At 42.6% G+C, this 18,286-nt stretch overlaps 1 protein-coding gene across 1 annotated transcript in view; it reads left to right on the top strand.

The window, feature by feature from the left end:
- rapgef5a (Rap guanine nucleotide exchange factor (GEF) 5a) overlaps nucleotides 1-18,286 on the top strand; it is a 96,243-nt gene that overhangs the window by 20,970 nt on the left and 56,987 nt on the right. The window contains 5 exon segments of the mRNA XM_065017898.1: nucleotides 10,055-10,176; nucleotides 10,262-10,424; nucleotides 12,262-12,346; nucleotides 12,452-12,500; nucleotides 15,186-15,262. Coding sequence (XP_064873970.1) covers nucleotides 10,055-10,176; nucleotides 10,262-10,424; nucleotides 12,262-12,346; nucleotides 12,452-12,500; nucleotides 15,186-15,262 — 496 coding nt within the window.

Raw genomic sequence — 18,286 nt, 5'->3', positions numbered from 1 at the left:
AGAGAGAGAGTCAGTGTGATAGACAGAGAGAGAGTCAGTGTGATAGAAACAGAGTGTGAGTGTTTTTGTTGCTGTTGAATTATGTTTAGTTCTAAAACTGATGATGTATGTCCTTCATTGTAGCCTTGTGCAGGTGCTTGGTGTCACCATGGCAACACTAAACTCGGGTCCTTGAGTTTGCTCCACAGTTGCCAGAAAAAGTGCTGACAATGTGAAATGATGCCAGCAGCAGCATCCCACTGCTGACTTGCCTCTGAAGCATAGCAGGGTTGATCCCTGGATGGGAGGCCAGATGCTGCTGGAAGTGGTATTGGTGTGCCATTACGAGGCACTCTTTCCTCTGGTCATAATTATATATATATATCTCCGGGCAGTGCTTGGGGACGTAACCCTGTGTAGGGTGCCGTCTTTCGGATGGGACTTTAAATGGGTGTCCTGACTCTGTGGTCACAAAAAAATCCCATGGGATTTATCGTAAGAGTAGGGGGGGTTAACCCCGGTGTCCTGGCTAAATTCCCAATCTGTCCCTCAAACCATCATGGCCACCTAATCATCCCCGGCTTCCAATTGGCTCATTCATCCCCCTCCTCTCCCCTGCAACTATTCCCCAGGTCATTGCTGTAGATGAGACTGTGTTCTCAGTCAACTTACCTGGTAAAATAAATGGAAATATCTGATCCAGCGCAGTACGTTTTGGATTAGCATGGTAATGTGAAAAGGATAGAACTTTATTTTAAACTGAAGTTGCCATGGTGACATACAGTGCTGAGCGATCCATTCCAGCAGAGTGCCCTGCTGAACACTAACTGCCATCTGAGGACACATCGATGTGTGTGTGTGCATGTGTATTGATACTGTGTGTGTGTGCATGTGTATTGATACTGTGTGCGTGTGTATTGATACTGTGTGCGTGTGTATTGATACTGTGTGCGTGTGTATTGATACTGTGTGCGTGTGTATTGATACTGTGTGCGTGTGTATTGATACTGTGTGCGTGTGTATTGATACTGTGTGCGTGTGTATTGATACTGTGTGCGTGTGTATTGATACTGTGTGCCTGTGTATTGATACTGTGCGTGTGTATTGATACTGTGTGCCTGTGTATTGATACTGTGTGCCTGTGTATTGATACTGTGTGCCTGTGTATTGATACTGTGTGCCTGTGTATTGATACTGTGTGTGTGTGTGTGTGTGTATTGATACTGTGTGCCTGTGTATTGATACTGTGTGCCTGTGTATTGATACTGTGTGCGTGTGTATTGATACTGTGTGCCTGTGTATTGATACTGTGTGTGTGTGTGTGTGTATTGATACTGTGTGCCTGTGTATTGATACTGTGTGCGTGTGTATTGATACTGTGTGCCTGTGTATTGATACTGTGTGCCTGTGTATTGATACTGTGTGCGTGTGTATTGATACTGTGTGCCTGTGTATTGATACTGTGTGTGTGCCTGTGTATTGATACTGTGTGTGTGCGTGTGTATTGATACTGTGTGTGTGCGTGTGTATTGATACTGTGTGTGTGCGTGTGTATTGATACTGTGTGTGTGCGTGTGTATTGATACTGTGTGTGTGCGTGTGTATTGATACTGTGTGTGTGCGTGTGTATTGATACTGTGTGTGTGCGTGTGTATTGATACTGTGTGTGTGCGTGTGTATTGATACTGTGTGCCTGTGTATTGATACTCTGTGCGTGTGTATTGATACTGTGTGCCTGTGTATTGATACTGTGTGCCTGTGTATTGATAATGTGTGTGTGCGTGTGTATTGATACTGTGTGCCTGTGTATTGATACTGTGTGCGTGTGTATTGATACTGTGTGCGTGTGTATTGATACTGTGTGCGTGTGTATTGATACTGTGTGCGTGTGTATTGATCCTGTGTGCGTGTGTATTGATACTGTGTGCGTGTGTATTGATACTGTGTGCGTGTGTATTGATACTGTGTGCGTGTGTATTGATACTGTGTGCGTGTGTATTGATACTGTGTGCGTGTGTATTGATACTGTGTGCCTGTGTATTGATACTGTGTGCCTGTGTATTGATACTGTGCGTGTGTATTGATACTGTGTGCCTGTGTATTGATACTGTGTGCCTGTGTATTGATACTGTGTGCCTGTGTATTGATACTGTGTGTGTGTGTGTGTGTATTGATACTGTGTGCCTGTGTATTGATACTGTGTGCCTGTGTATTGATACTGTGTGCGTGTGTATTGATACTGTGTGCCTGTGTATTGATACTGTGTGTGTGTGTGTGTGTGTATTGATACTGTGTGCCTGTGTATTGATACTGTGTGCGTGTGTATTGATACTGTGTGCGTGTGTATTGATACTGTGTGCCTGTGTATTGATACTGTGTGCCTGTGTATTGATACTGTTTGCCTGTGTATTGATACTGTGTGCCTGTGTATTGATACTGTGTGCGTGTGTATTGATACTGTGTGCCTGTGTATTGATACTGTGTGTGTGCCTGTGTATTGATACTGTGTGTGTGCGTGTGTATTGATACTGTGTGTGTGCGTGTGTATTGATACTGTGTGTGTGCGTGTGTATTGATACTGTGTGTGTGCGTGTGTATTGATACTGTGTGCCTGTGTATTGATACTGTGTGCCTGTGTATTGATACTGTGTGCGTGTGTATTGATACTGTGTGCCTGTGTATTGATACTGTGTGTGTGTGTGTGTGTGTGTATTGATATTGTGTGCCTGTGTATTGATACTGTGTGCGTGTGTATTGATACTGTGTGCGTGTGTATTGATACTGTGTGCCTGTGTATTGATACTGTGTGCCTGTGTATTGATACTGTGTGCCTGTGTATTGATACTGTGTGCCTGTGTATTGATACTGTGTGCGTGTGTATTGATACTGTGTGCCTGTGTATTGATACTGTGTGTGTGCCTGTGTATTGATACTGTGTGTGTGCGTGTGTATTGATACTGTGTGTGTGCGTGTGTATTGATACTGTGTGTGTGCGTGTGTATTGATACTGTGTGTGTGCGTGTGTATTGATACTGTGTGTGTGCGTGTGTATTGATACTGTGTGCCTGTGTATTGATACTCTGTGCGTGTGTATTGATACTGTGTGCCTGTGTATTGATACTGTGTGCCTGTGTATTGATACTGTGTGCCTGTGTATTGATAATGTGTGTGTGCGTGTGTATTGATACTGTGTGCCTGTGTATTGATACTGTGTGTGTGCGTGTGTATTGATAATGTGTGTGTGTGTGTGTGTGTATTGATACTGTGTGCCTGTGTATTGATACTGTGTGTGTGTGTATTGATACTGTAAGTCGCTCTGGATAAGAGCGTCTGCTAAATGACTTAAATGTAAATGTGTGCGTGTGTATTGATACTGTGTGCCTGTGTATTGATACTGTGTGCCTGTGTATTGATACTGTGTGTGTGTGTGTGTGTGTATATTGATACTGTGTGCCTGTGTATTGATACTGTGTGCGTGTGTATTGATACTGTGTGCCTGTGTATTGATACTGTGTGCCTGTGTATTGATACTGTGTGCCTGTGTATTGATATTTTGTGCATGTGTATTGATAGTGTGTTTGTGCATGTGTATTGATACTGTGTGTGTGCGTGTGTATTGATACTGCGTGTGTGTTGATACTGTGTGTGTGCGTGTGTATTGATACTGAGTGCCTGTGTATTGATACTGTGTGCCTGTGTATTGATACTGTGTGCCTGTGTATTGATACTCTGTGCGTGTGTATTGATACTCTGTGCGTGTGTATTGATACTCTGTGCGTGTGTCGTGTGTATTGATACTCTGTGCGTGTGTATTGATACTGTGCCTGTGTATTGATAATGTGTGTGTGCGTGTGTATTGATACTGTGTGTGTGTGTGTGTGTGTGTGTATTGATACTGTGTGCGGGTTTATTGATACTGTGTGCGTGTGTATTGATACTGTGTGTGTGTGTGTGTGTGTGTGTGTGTATTGATACTGTGTGCGTGTTTATTGATACTGTGTGTGCGTGTGTATTGATACTGTGTGTGTCAGGATTTCGGTTATATACAGTACAACAAGTGTAGACTTTACAGTGAAGTCTTACTTCCTAACAGTGCAGAGTTAAAAAGTAAGACAAATATTTTCTAAATAAATAAAGGAAATAGTAACACAATAAAAACAATAACAAGGCTATACACAAGGAGTACCAGTACCAAGTCAATGTGCAGGGGTACAAGGTAGTTGAGGTAAATTAGGTAATATGTGGGAAGGGGTAAAATGTGACTAGGCAATCAGGACATACACTATATGTACAAAAGTATGTGGATACCTCTTCAAATTAGTGGATTTGGCTATTTCATCTCGTTGCTGACAGGTGTATAAAATTTAGAACACAGCCATGCAATCTCCATAGACAAACATTGGCAGTAGAATGGTCTTACTGAAGAGCTTATTGACTTTCAACATGACACCGTCACAGGATGCCACCATTCCAACAAGTCAGTTCTTCAAATGTCTGCTAAGCTAGAGCTTCCCCTGTCAACTGTAAGTGCTGTTATTGTGAAGTGGAAATGTCTAGGAGCAGCAACGGATCAGCCGCGAAGTGGCAGGCCACACAAGCTCACAGAACGGGACCGCTGAAGCGTGTTGCGCCTGTCCTCGGTTGCAACACTCCCTACCGAGTTAGAAACTGCCTCTGGAAGCAACGTCAGCAGAAAAACTGTTAGTCAGTGCTTCATGAAATGGGTTTCCATGGCTGAGAAGCCGTACACAAGCCTAAGATCACCATGCTCAATGCCAAGCGTCGTGTGGAGTGGTGTAAAGGTCGTCGCCATTGGACTCAGTGGAAACACGTTCTCTAGAGCAGGCATTCCCAAACTGGGGTACGTACGTGCAATGCCGTTGGGGGTACGCCGAATAAAAATGTGATTCGCATTTTTTATTTTTTATTATAATAATAAAAAATAGGTCTTCACAATTTCAAACTGTCCATTTATATTTTCCAACGGGGCTATACATTTGGGTGAGGTTTTTGTCTCACCTGAGTAGCCTCGTTTCACTGCCCCCCAAAAAATGAAACCATCTAGTGTTCAACGAAATAACAACACAATGTCAAATACTGGTAGCCTAGTCAATTAATTAACATCCAATCACATTAACTGTTACTCTCTCACAGGAAACCTTCACTCTTGCGCAGACATTTAGAAACTAAACATGACAATTTGAAAAATTGAAGCGTCCACAATATTATTGGGCTTGCCTGTTCTAACCACTCGGTAGCTCACCATATCAATAGTATTGGGCTTGCCTGTTCTAACCACTCGGTAGCTCACCATATCAATAGTATTGGGCTTGCCTGTTCTAACCACTCGGTAGCTCACCATATCAATAGTATTGGGCTTGCCTGTTCTAACCACTCGGTAGCTCACCATATCAATAGTATTGGGCTTGCCTGTTCTAACCACTCGGTAGCTCACCATATCAATATTATTGGGCTTGCCTGTTCTAACCACTCGGTAGTTCACCATATCAATAGTATTGGGCTTGCCTGTTCTAACCACTCGGTAGCTCACCATATCAATAGTATTGGGCTTGCCTGTTCTAACCACTCGGTAGCTCACCATATCAATAGTATTGGGCTTGCCTGTTCTAACCACTCGGTAGCTCACCATATCAATAGTATTGGGCTTGCCTGTTCTAACCACTCGGTAGCTCACCATATCAATAGTATTGGGCTTGCCTGTTCTAACCACTCGGTAGCTCACCATATCAATAGTATTGGGCTTGCCTGTTCTAACCACTCGGTAGCTCACCATATCAATATTATTGGGCTTGCCTGTTCTAACCACTCGGTAGCTCACCATATCAATAGTATTGGGCTTGCCTGTTCTAACCACTCGGTAGCTCACCATATCAATAGTATTGGGCTTGCCTGTTCTAACCACTCGGTAGCTTACCATATCAATAGTATTGGGCTTGCCTGTTCTAACCACTCGGTAGCTCACCATATCAATAGTATTGGGCTTGCCTGTTCTAACCACTCGGTAGCTCACCATATCAATAGTATTGGGCTTGCCTGTTCTAACCACTCGGTAGCTCACCATATCAATAGTATTGGGCTTGCCTGTCCTAACCACTCGGTAGCTCACCATATCAATAGTATTGGGCTTGCCTGTTCTAACCACTCGGTAGCTCACCATATCAATAGTATTGGGCTTGCCTGTCCTAACCACTCGGTAGCTCACCATATCAATAGTATTGGGCTTGCCTGTTCTAACCACTCGGTAGCTCACCATATCAATAGTATTGGGCTTGCCTGTTCTAACCTCTCGGTAGCTCACCATATCAATAGTATTGGGCTTGCCTGTTCTAACCACTCGGTAGCTCACCATATCAATAGTATTGGGCTTGCCTGTTCTAACCACTCGGTAGCTCACCATATCAATAGTATTGGGCTTGCCTGTTCTAACCACTCGGTAGCTCACCATATCAATAGTATTGGGCTTGCCTGTTCTAACCACTCGGTAGCTCACCATATCAATAGTATTGGGCTTGCCTGTTCTAACCACTCGGTAGCTCACCATATCAATAGTATTGGGCTTGCCTGTTCTAACCACTACCGAGTGGTTAGAACAGGCAAGCCCAATACTATTGTGGACGCTTCGGATATGGCTGGGATAATGCTGGGGGAAAAGGCCCAGAAAACTACACAGACAATGCCTTCATCAAACAACACTGTTTCACAATGCAAACAATTACTACTTCACATACAAGCCAGTGAATTCTATGCGTTACAGCTGGATGAGTCAACAGACATGGCATAGCTGCTGGTATATGTCCGTTACATTTTTATTTAACTTTTATTTAACTAGGCAAGTCAGTTAAGAACAAATTCTTATTTTCAATGACAGCCTAGGAACAGTAGGTTAACTGCCTTGTTCAGGGGCAGAACAACAGATTTTTACCTTGTCAGCTCGGGGATTCAATCTTGCAACCTTTCGGTTACAAGTCCAACATTCTAACCACTAGGCTACCTGCCCCCCCAGTGGAAGACATCCTCTTCTGCAAACCACTGGAAATCAAGACAACATGAGAGGATATTTTTAAAGTACTGGGCAGCTTTGTGACGTCAAATGGACTTTGGTGGTCAAGATGTGTTGGTATCTGTACTGATGGCGCAAAAGCCATGACAGGGAGACATAGTGGAGTGGTAACGTGCGTGTAAGCAGTTGCTCCCGACACCACTTGGGTACACTGCAGCATCTACCGAGAGGCTCTTGGGTACACTGCAGAATCCACCGAGAGGCTCTTGGGTACACTGCAGCATCTACCGAGAGGCTCTTGGGTACACTGCAGCATCTACCGAGAGGCTCTTGGGTACACTGCAGCATCTACCGAGAGGCTCTTGGGTACACTGCAGCATCCACCGAGAGGCTCTTGGGTACACTGCAGCATCCACCGAGAGGCTCTTGGGTACACTGCAGCATCCACCGAGAGGCTCTTGGGTACACTGCAGCATCCACTGAGCGGCTCTTACTGCCAAGGGAATGCCTGACAGCTTGAAAGACATTTTGGACACTACAGAGAAAATGGTTAACTTTGTTAAAGCAAGGCCCCTGAACTCTTGTTTATTTTCTGCATTATGCAATGATATGGGTATAGACCATGTAACGCTTTTACAACATACAGAAGTGCGCTGGTTATCAAGGGGCAAAGTATTGACACATTTTTTTTAATTGAGAAACGATCTTAAAGTTTTCTTTACTGACCATTTTCACTTGTCTGACTGTTTGCATGATGACGAGTTCCTCACACAACTGTCTGGGTGATGTTTTTTCTTGCCTGAATGATCTGAATCTAGGACTCTTCTCAACTATATTCAATGTGAGGGACCAAATTGAGGCTATGATTAAGAAGTTGGAGCTCTTTTCTGTCTGCATTAACAAGGACAACACACAGGTCTTTCCATCATTGTATGATTTTTTGTGTGCAAATGAACTCAAGCTTAAGGACAATGTCAAATGTGATATAGCGAAGCTCCTGATTGAGATGGGTCCGCAATACCATAGGTACTTTCCCGAAACGGACAAAACAAACAACTGGATTCGTTATCCCTTTCATGCCCTGCCTCCAGTCCACTTACCGATATCTGAACAAGAGAGCCTCATTGAAATTGCAACAAGCGGTTCTGTGAAAATTGAATTTAATCAGAAGCTACTGTCAGATTTCTGGATAGGGCTGCGCTTAGAGTTTCTTGCCTTGGCAAATCGCGCTCTTAAGACACTGATGCCATTTGCAACCACGTACATATGTGAGAGTGGAATCTCGGCCCTCACTAGCATTAAAACTAAATGCAGGCACAGACTGTGTGTGGACAATGATTTAAGACTGAGACTCTCTCCAATGCAACCCAACATTGCAGAGTTATGTGCATTCTTTCAAGCACACCCTTCTCATTAACCTGTGGTGAGTTATTCACCATTTTTGATGAACAAAATATGGTTTTATATGTAGATGGTTAAATAAAAAGCTAAATTGTTGATTATTATAATATTATTATTTGTGCCCTGGTCCTATGAGAGCACTTTGTCACTTCCCACGAGCCGGGTTGTGACAAACTCACACTCATTCTTATGTGTAATAAATGTAGTAGTGTGTGTGTGGCGGGCAACAATGATGGCAAAAACAATAACTTTTGAGAGTGCGCTGACCCTGGTGCTAGAGGGGGTACGCGGCTGGAGGTTGAATGTTTGAAGGGGTACGGGAATTAATCCTCACCATCTGGCAGTCCGATGGATGAATCTGTGTTGGATGGATGCCAGGAGAATGCTATCTGTCCCAATGCATAGTGCCAACTGTAAGGTTTGGTAGAGGTGGAATAATGCTTTGGGGCTGTTTTTCATGGTTCGGTCTAAGCCCTTTAGACAATGACATTCTAGATGATTCTGTGCTTCCAACTTTGTGCCAACAGTTGGGGAAAGCCCTTTCCTGTTTCAGCATGACAATGCTCTCCATACAGAAATGGTTTGTCAAGATCAGTGTGGAAGAACTTGACTGGTCTGCACCAAGCCCTGACCTTAACCCCTTCGAACACCTTTGGCATGAATTGGAACGCCGACTGCGAGCCAGGCCTGATCGCCCAACATCAGTGCTCAACCTCACTAATGGAAACAAGTCCCCGCAGCAACGTTCCAACATCTAGTGGAAAGCTTCCCCAGAAGAGTGGAGGCTGTTATAGCAGCAAAGGCGGGACCAGCTGTTCAGGGGCCTTTAGGTCACAGACTTGATGCTCCGGTACCGCTTGCTGTGCGGTAGCAGAGAGAACAGTCTATGACTAGAGTGGCTGGAATCTTCCTCTGACACTGCCAGAGTAGAGGCCTGGACTATAGGCTATCATTTCTTCTTTCTTTGCACGGGAAAAACACATTTCATGCAATTCTAATACACTTTATATGACTGGAGACATTAGCAGAATCTATTTTAATTAGACAAATTCCAGGGTAGCCTACTCCGCTGACACTGTCAAACAATCAATCACATCTACTTTGTCCATATAATAGGCCTATGAGAAGGGCAGACATGAATACAATATAACATCCATCTAAACTGGAGGAGGAAATGATTGTCCAAAAACTAACTTTTAAGTGGCACTGACCCAACAACGATAAAGAGTGGATGTGCGCACTCACCGGGGACATGGTCGATGTTCTCCACTGGTGCCGATAAGATACACTATAGGCCTATTGTTTTTTCTCTCAACTAAAATACTGATTAGAGTCTTCATTGTCTTCTCTTTACAGCAATAGCCATTTGCTTTCCAACTATTTTTTCCCTCGATTGAATCTGTATGCTGTGTGTGGGATAAATAAGATGCATAACCAATATACACACACGCCAGGAAATAATGCAAATAGACCGATAAGCATGACCGGTCCAATGTATTTACATCCATTAATAAGCACAAAGGCATTCTTTTTTCTTCTCCCGGACAATTTTATTTAACGTCTTTTCATTTTTTTGTGGCCAAAAGTCGGCTATTACCAGCTAACAGAAACCCCGGTGTGTGTGTGTGTGTGTGTGTGTGTGTGTGTGTCCAGGCGGAGCTACGTGGGTGTAGAGCTGGTTCAGTGGCTGTGTGAGCAGTGTGTGTACGTGCGCTGTCGGAGTATGGCCGTGCGCGTCTGGCAGGTCCTACTGGAGCTGGGCATCCTACTGTCTGGTGAGTATACACACACACACACACACACACACTCTTCTTACCCTGGCATTTCATCTGAGTCTTTCTGTGTGTGTGTGTGTTTCAGTGGACCAGCGTGTGGTGTTTGGGGACTCTAACTCCTACTACCAGTTCAGCTTTGAGGAGTGTGAGTCTGCAGCCTGCGAGTTCTGCGGCCTGGAGAAGGAGGCGTGGCCGGAGGCTGTTAGGCTCCTCCTACAGCTCGTCCCATACGTCCAGTTCAGAACTGGGTAATTGTGTGTGAACGTGACCCAGTGTTGCCTGTGTGTTCCATGACCAACAACGTGTGTGTGTGTGTTATAAGAGACACACATACACCAGGACATAAATGAAAGCAGTGTTCCAACTCTTGACAAGATTCATCTCTAATCTCGCTACATATTGTTAATCCCTTAGTCTGACAGACAGACAGACAGACACAAACATCTCTTCAATAGACTCTCTCTTTATAGCTGAAGCTGGGTCCGTGTTGGGTGGGGGGGGTGTTCCGAGTGTCACACAGAATTCCAGTTCCCGCCGATAGAATTCCAACTCGTCCGTGTGGCATTCCAACTGAGCCTGTTACTGAACCCAATATGTCACTCAGAGAGAGGAAGAATGGGAGAGGAGAGGGAACTGGAGAGAGAGGGAAAAAAACAGGGGGAGCGAGAGAAATTATGACTTCCGACGACAGAGAATAGGGAGGCACAAAGACCGAGAGGGAGAGATAATCTCTAACCACCCCTTCCTCTCCTCCCCTCGCCTTGTCCTCTTTTGTGTAGTCAGGAGGTAGAGCTGGAAGGAGGGAGGGAGGGAGGGAAAGTGAGAGTGTGATGCCATCACTATCTGTCCTGCTACTGCATCCATCATGGTTTATCAGATCACACGCTCTCCCGCACACACATCCACACACACATGCACACATACACTCTTTCTCCTTCGCAACTGAAGCCACAGAAAAATGTAAATGATATGCAAATTATTCTGGGAACAGTGGGAAGGTGTGTGTGTGATAGAGAGAGAGAGGGACTGTAGTATACAAAATGTGTCTTCTAAAAGACAACACATTACATCAGAGGCCTGAGGGCACTTTGTTCTGCTGCTAAAGAGATTAGTTTACCCTAAAACACTGTCCTGTTGATATACACACACACACACACAGAAAAAACATGTACGCACATACACACACACACACACACACACACAGACAGAAGGAGGAAAAGAGAGGAGAGAACAAGGTCTTGTTTCCTGTTTAGATCCAGTAGCAGTCGAGGTGGCAGTAGAGGTACCAACAGAGAGACCAGTAGAGCAGGGCTATTCAACTAGAGTGCCTTTAGAAAATATTCATAGCCCTTGACTTATTCCAAAATGTGTGTTGTTACAGCCTGAATTAAGAATGGATTCAATTGTTTCTCTCACGCATCTACACACAATACCCCATAATGACAAAGTGAAAACATGTTTTTAGAAATCTTAGCAAATTTTTTGAAAATGAAGTACAGAAATATCTTATTTACATACAGTACCAGTCAAAACTTTGGACACCTACTCATTAAAAAATGTTTTTTTTGTGTGTGACTATTTTCTACATTGTAGAATAATAGTGACAACGTCAAACCTATGTAATAGCACAAATGGAATCATGTAGAAAATCAAAGTGTTATTAAAATACATATGTTTAACTTTTAAACAAGGTACACCTGTTATTTGAAATTCATTCCAGGTGACTACCTCATGTAGCTGGTTGAGATAATGCCAAGAGTGTGCAAAGCTGTCATCAAGGCAAAGGGTGGCTACTTTGAAGAATATAACATATATTTTGATTTGTTTAACACTTTTTTGGTTACTACATGATTCCATATTTGTTATTTCATAGTTATGTCTTCATTATTTTTCTATAATGTAGAAAATAGTAAAAAAATAAAGAAAAACCCTTGAATGAGTGTGTTTTTACTGGTACTGTAAGTATTCACACACGTTAGAATCACCTTCGGCAGTCTTCCTGGGTAATTCTCTTTGCACACCTGGATTGAACAATATTTGCACATTATCATTTAAAAAAAAGTGTGTGTGTGTGTGTGTGTGTAGGTCTGAGGAGGACTCGGAGGGGAACAGAGATGTCTGCGGGGACAGCTTTCTCCAGATGAAAGCACTAGAGAGACTCACCTCCACGGTGTGTGTGTTTGTGTGTGTGTGTGTTGTGTGTGTATGTGTGCGTGCCTGCCTGCCTGTTTGACAGGAGCTGTCATTGAGTTTGCTGTATGTTCTACCCCTACAGGTCCAGAATGAGTTGGCTGCTGCTCTTGCCCGCAAGGCTCGCAAAACCAGTGAGTTGGTTACTATATTACATGTGGTACTATATTATGTGTGTTAGTGATGCGCAGGTCAGCTGTTTGTTCCCCCGAAGCCGCCTGCTAATAACCCATCCTCAACGCCTCAACTATATGTGATAAAGTGAGGTCACACCCAACCTTAACCGCAAATAGAAAATGCACTGTACAGTCAGATTACGGAACAATTTTTTACCAGGGGATTTGACAAGATTTATTTTTTTAAGCCTAATTTAGACGTTTGTGCATATAATTTCCAACATTTTGGTAGTCTATTTGTTAGTCAACATGTCTATAATTACATACATGCAGCTTCTCTTCTGTCATTAATGCCCTAGAAGACAAAATAAACTCTTGCTCACCAGAATAATGTTAGATATCGATGACTGCTTCAATGTAGTTGACATCGGTAAAGTTCTCTTTCCTCTCTGCTTGTCTTGCACAGCAGACGTTTAGGGACCAGGGAGAAAATGCAATAACATATATATATATTTTTAAATGGCATCGGTTTTAAGGAAATTAAAAGCATGTGAATACGAACCAACATGTTTCTGATAAGATTTCAGTTCGACATGGAGGCATATTTTAGGTGGTTGAAATGCTATCAGATTTAAAAGGATTTGGGGGAGGAACTTGGGGAAGACGCCTGGGAATCTGTGCTGCACAGGGTGCACTCGTCCTCTTTTAGCACTAGACACAGCCTCATTCAATTCAAGGTGGTTCACCGTATCCACGGGGGCCAAACTTGGAAGAATATTCTCTGATTTTGATCCTACCTGTGTCAGATGTAAAGTGGAACCAGCCATACTGTTGCATATGTTTTGGGGCTGTCATAAACTGTCAGGTTTCTGGGAATTAATATTTAAATGTTTCTCTGATATATATGACACTGTTATAGATCCGTCTCCCCTTACAGCCCTTTTTGGAGTACTGCCCATGGGTACCCCCCTATCAAGAATCCAGTCGGACACTGTTGCTTTACAACTCTTTTAGCTAGACGGCTAATACTACAGAACTGGAAGATGGCAGCTCCCCCATCTTATAAATATTGGGTGAGGGATGTGTTGTGCTCTCTGAAACTAGAAATTTTTTAATTTAATTCCCGTGGGAACCCCAAACTGTTTGAGGCTTGGGCTCCATTCCGGTCTTACTTTAAACAGTCCATCCTCTTGATGGCATTCCAATTAATACTAAAATAAGTCTGTGACTTAAGGGTTAGAGGAGCTTCTCTCTGTGTTTTTGCTGGGGGGGGCATTAAGGTCCATGTGCTTATTGATTGTGATCCGCAGATGCCTTGTTCATCTTGCCCGGGCAGAGACTGAAGTGTGAGCTTGTTTTTCCCAGTTATTTTTACATTTTGTTCACGCCTACATGAATAATCATTCTATTTGTTTTATTTTTTATTTTAAAGCATTGTAAACTTTTTTTTTGATCCAGTGGATGGTCGGTCTGTGGCCATGACTCTCTGTGAGTGGTTGCATTTCTCCACCCTTATCCCTTGACTGTTTACAGGAACAATGGTGAGGTGTTTGCTCTGTCCCTGTACTATAGATTGCCCTTTAACCTCTGTAGCCTTCTGCCTGGTGTGTTTAACTTGTCTATAGTATAGTATCTTTAAAGCTATTTTTTTATTTGTATTTTTATTTGTATTTTTTTTCTAGTTGAGTATATTATTTATATTGCTTTGTCTTGTGTGTGTGTGTGTGTGTGTGTGTGTGTGTGTGTAAAAACTTAATAAACAGAGTTTTTAAAAAAGAGAAAAAAAAGAAATGCTATCAGATTTGATGATGCTGATAAAGATAGCATATTTACAGACGGTCCCTAACCTCGCATTCATTCTCTCAAGATGCTGAAAGAAAGAAATCATATTCCTCCACTCCTGTTCCCGACTCAAAATGTATCATTTTACAGCAAGAAATGCTTCATTCTGCAGAAATTCCTATTAGGCCAAGTGAGAGGATATATTCCTATAACCAGTGTCCAGATTTCAGTTTCTATTCCATTTAACCCATCTAAACAGTACAGTTCCCTTTGACGTGCATATTTGAAGTCCCTGCCTTGTGACTGGAATTTGTATAGCGCCTCTCAACATCATCACACAAAACACAGCTGGCACTGCCATCATCCTCTTTTACCACTTCAACAAATCTTTACCAAACATGACTTTTCTGGCCTCCCTTCTCTTTATTTTCAACTCTTCATTTGCAGCGTTTCTATTATTGAATTCAATGTCGACATTGTCCTTTTGCCTCAGTGGATCGACGTTAACTTTTTATCCTTAAATTCCCAAAAGCATTTGGTGATTGGCGTGTATTTGGCACGTGTACAGTTAGGCCCTAAAGCTTAGGCTTACGTACTAATGACAGGTAAAAATAATGAAAAAACAACCTTACTGTAGTCTATAGATTTTAATTGCACAAGAATGATACATTTATGGATTTTAATGCATTGTTTTCTCTTTATTCAACCCACCACCACCCACCCGCCCTTCATCCACACAATATTTCATGACCCTAAACCCGCTCGCCCTATAGATATATCCACGGGGACTGCGAGTTATGAGTCAACCTGCGCATCACTATTGTGTATTACAACAGTATGTTTGTGCAAATAAAACCTTAGTCATAGGTGATTAGTCATGACAGCTGTCAATTTAACATACTGTGTTTTGATTGGTTGCAGTGGCAGAGCAGGATGGCCAAGAGTCACCAGACTCCACTCCTCGACAGACACCCACACCCAACGAGGAGAACACCATGGTAGGATACACACACACACACACTGGCATACCGGACACCCACGCAGTTTTAGTTTAGAAAACCATCTCTCCTCAGAAGCGACAGTTACAGGAATATAAAAGCAGCTTGATTGCCGTAGCAACATCAGGGAAACTGGGCAGAAGGCAGTTGTGCTTCAAATACATCAGTTCTGCAACATCTTTTTAATTGAGCCACTCATTCTCCTTAATGGCTGAGATGAACTGTATAGGAAGCTCTGGGGACAGGTCGTCTGGATACTGGACAGCCAGTCCAGTCCAGAATTGGCAGATGCAAACAGATTATCATATTTAGCTGTTCTTGAGGGCTTGAAAAAAAGAAAAAGTGGTTTGCGAGTTGTGGTTGCAATATCAACAGTCTCTTATCTCTGGTATATATCTTGCCATGCATCATTCAAGTTTAAATCCTGTGCAGCGCAATGGACAGGCCTATAATGCACAATGTTTCAGGAAAGACTGTCTGGGTTGGCAATACTCAGTATAGAAAACAGTCAGGCCCGCAACCTTGACCTGTAGGCTGTGGTGAAAACATTTGCACCCAAAAGAAGGAGGATTTATGGAGACCAGGGGAGTCTCTCAAGTTGGATTGAATTTCATTTACCTTGAGTTTGCAGCCCATTTGTGTAGGCAATTAGCCAGACAAAACCCGATGAGTTCAACAAGAAATATTGGCAAAATTTATCCTCAAGCTGACTACTCTTTTCCTCATTGTTGGGCTATTTGGTGTGTCATTTTTATAATAGGTTTATAAGTAGTAGCTAAATAGCAGGTAAATACGGTATATAGCTATTAGAGATCGACCGATTTATGATTTTTCAACACCGACACCGATTATTGGAGGACCAAAAAAAGCCGATACTGATTAAACAGCCGATTTGTATTTATTTGTAATAATGACAATTACAACAATACTGAATGAACACTTTTATTTTAACTTCATATAATACATCAATAAAATCAATTTAGCCTCAAGTAAATAATGAAACATGTTCAATTTGGTTGAAATAATGCAAAAACAAAGTGTTGGAGAAGAAAGTAAAAGTCCAATATGTGCCATGTAAGAAAGCTAACGTTTAAATTCCTTGCTCAGAACATCAGAACATATGAAAGCTGGTGGTTCCTTTTAAAATAGTCTTCAATATTTCCAGGTAAGAAGATTTAGGTTGTAGTTATTATAGGAATAATAGGACTATTTCTCTCTATACCATTTGTATTTCATATACATTTGACTATTGGATGTTCTTATAGGCACTTTAGTATTGCCAGTGTAACAATATAGCTTCCGTCCCTCTCCTCGCCCCTACCTGGGCTCGAACCAGGAACACATCGAAAACAGCCACCCTCGAAGCATCGTTATTGTCACGCTCTGACCTTAGAGAGCTTTTTATGTTTCTATTTTGGTTTGGTCAGGGTGTGATTTGGGTGGGCATTCTATGTTCCTTTTTCTATGTTTTGTATTTCTTTGTTTTGGCCGGGTATGGTTCTCAATCAGGGACAGCTGACTATCGTTGTCTCTGATTGGGAACCATACTTAGGTAGCTTTTTCCCACCTATGTTTTGTGGATAGTTATTTTCTGTTTAGGTTTCGTTTATTCTCTTTGTTATTTTGTTCCAGTGTTCAGTTCAATAAAAGTAATGAACACTTACCACTCTGCACTTTGGTCCGATTCTTCCTCTTTTTAGATGACGACACCCGTCATAGTTATCCATTGCGGCCCTTGCAGAGCAAGGGGAACAACTACTTCAAGGTTGAAGAGCGAGTGACGTCACCAATTGAAACGCTATTAGCGCACACCCCGCTAACTAGCTAGCCATTTTACATCGGTTACACTAGCCTCATCTTGGGAGTTGATAGGCTTGAAGTCATAAACAGCTCAATGCTTGAAGCACAATGAAGAGCTGCTGGCAAACGCACGAAAGTTCTGTTTGAATGAATGCTTACGAGCCTGCTGGTGCCTACCATCGCTCAGTCAGACTGCTCTATCAAATCATAGACTTAATTATAACATAATAACACACAGAAATACGAGCCTTAGGTCATTAATATGGTAAAATCTGGAAACTATCATTTCGAAAACGTTTATTTCGAACCGTTCCGTATTTTATCTAACGAGTGACATCCATAAGACTAAATATTGCTGTTACATTGTACAACCTTCAATGTTATGTCATAATTATGTACAATTCTGGCAAATTAATTACGGTCTTTGTTAGGAATAAACGGTCTTCACACAGTTCACAACGAGCCAGATGGCCCAAACTGCTGCATATACCCTGACTCTGCTTGCACGGAACGCAAGAGAAGTAACACAATTTCCCTACTTAAAAGAAAGTCATGTTAGCAGGCAATATTCACTAAATATGCAGGTTTAAAAATATATATGTCACGGTGAACTAGGTGTGTGAGGAATGGAATCAGGCGCAGAGAGTTCCACGGGGAAAAGTGCACTTTAATACGGCACAAACAAACAAGCCCACAACACAGGGCGCGGAAATATATGGACCACCCAAAACACAGGGTCCAGAACACGAACACACCTAACCAACGCACACACGCAACACAAAATTAATCCCGCACTAAACGAGGGCGGGTAAATCTACTTTAAATAAGGAAGCCCATCAAGCACACACAAATAGACACAGGTGCAACTAATAAGACAAAACAAACAGACAACGAAAAAGGGATCGGTGGCGCCTAGTAGGCCGGTGACGACGACCGCCGAGCACCGCCCGAACAGGCAGGGGAGCCAACTTTGGCGGAAGTCGTGACAATATACTTGTGTATTGATTTTAAAGAAAGTGTCACGGTCGTTATAAGGATCGGACCAAGGCGCAGGGTGGTATGCGTACATTCTTATTTATTTAAAGAATGAATCACTGAACAAACTAACAAAATAAGAAACCGAAACATGATGCTATACAAACGAGTGCTGACAGGCAACTACACATAGACAAGATCCCACAAACACCAAAGGGAAATGGCTACCTAAATATGATCCCCAATCAG

This window comes from Oncorhynchus nerka, linkage group LG4 (genome assembly GCF_034236695.1).
Source record: "Oncorhynchus nerka isolate Pitt River linkage group LG4, Oner_Uvic_2.0, whole genome shotgun sequence".
Classification (NCBI taxonomy): Eukaryota; Metazoa; Chordata; class Actinopteri; order Salmoniformes; family Salmonidae; genus Oncorhynchus; species Oncorhynchus nerka.
Note: the sequence above shows the minus strand (reverse complement) of the source record. Positions and strands in the feature narration are given on the sequence as shown.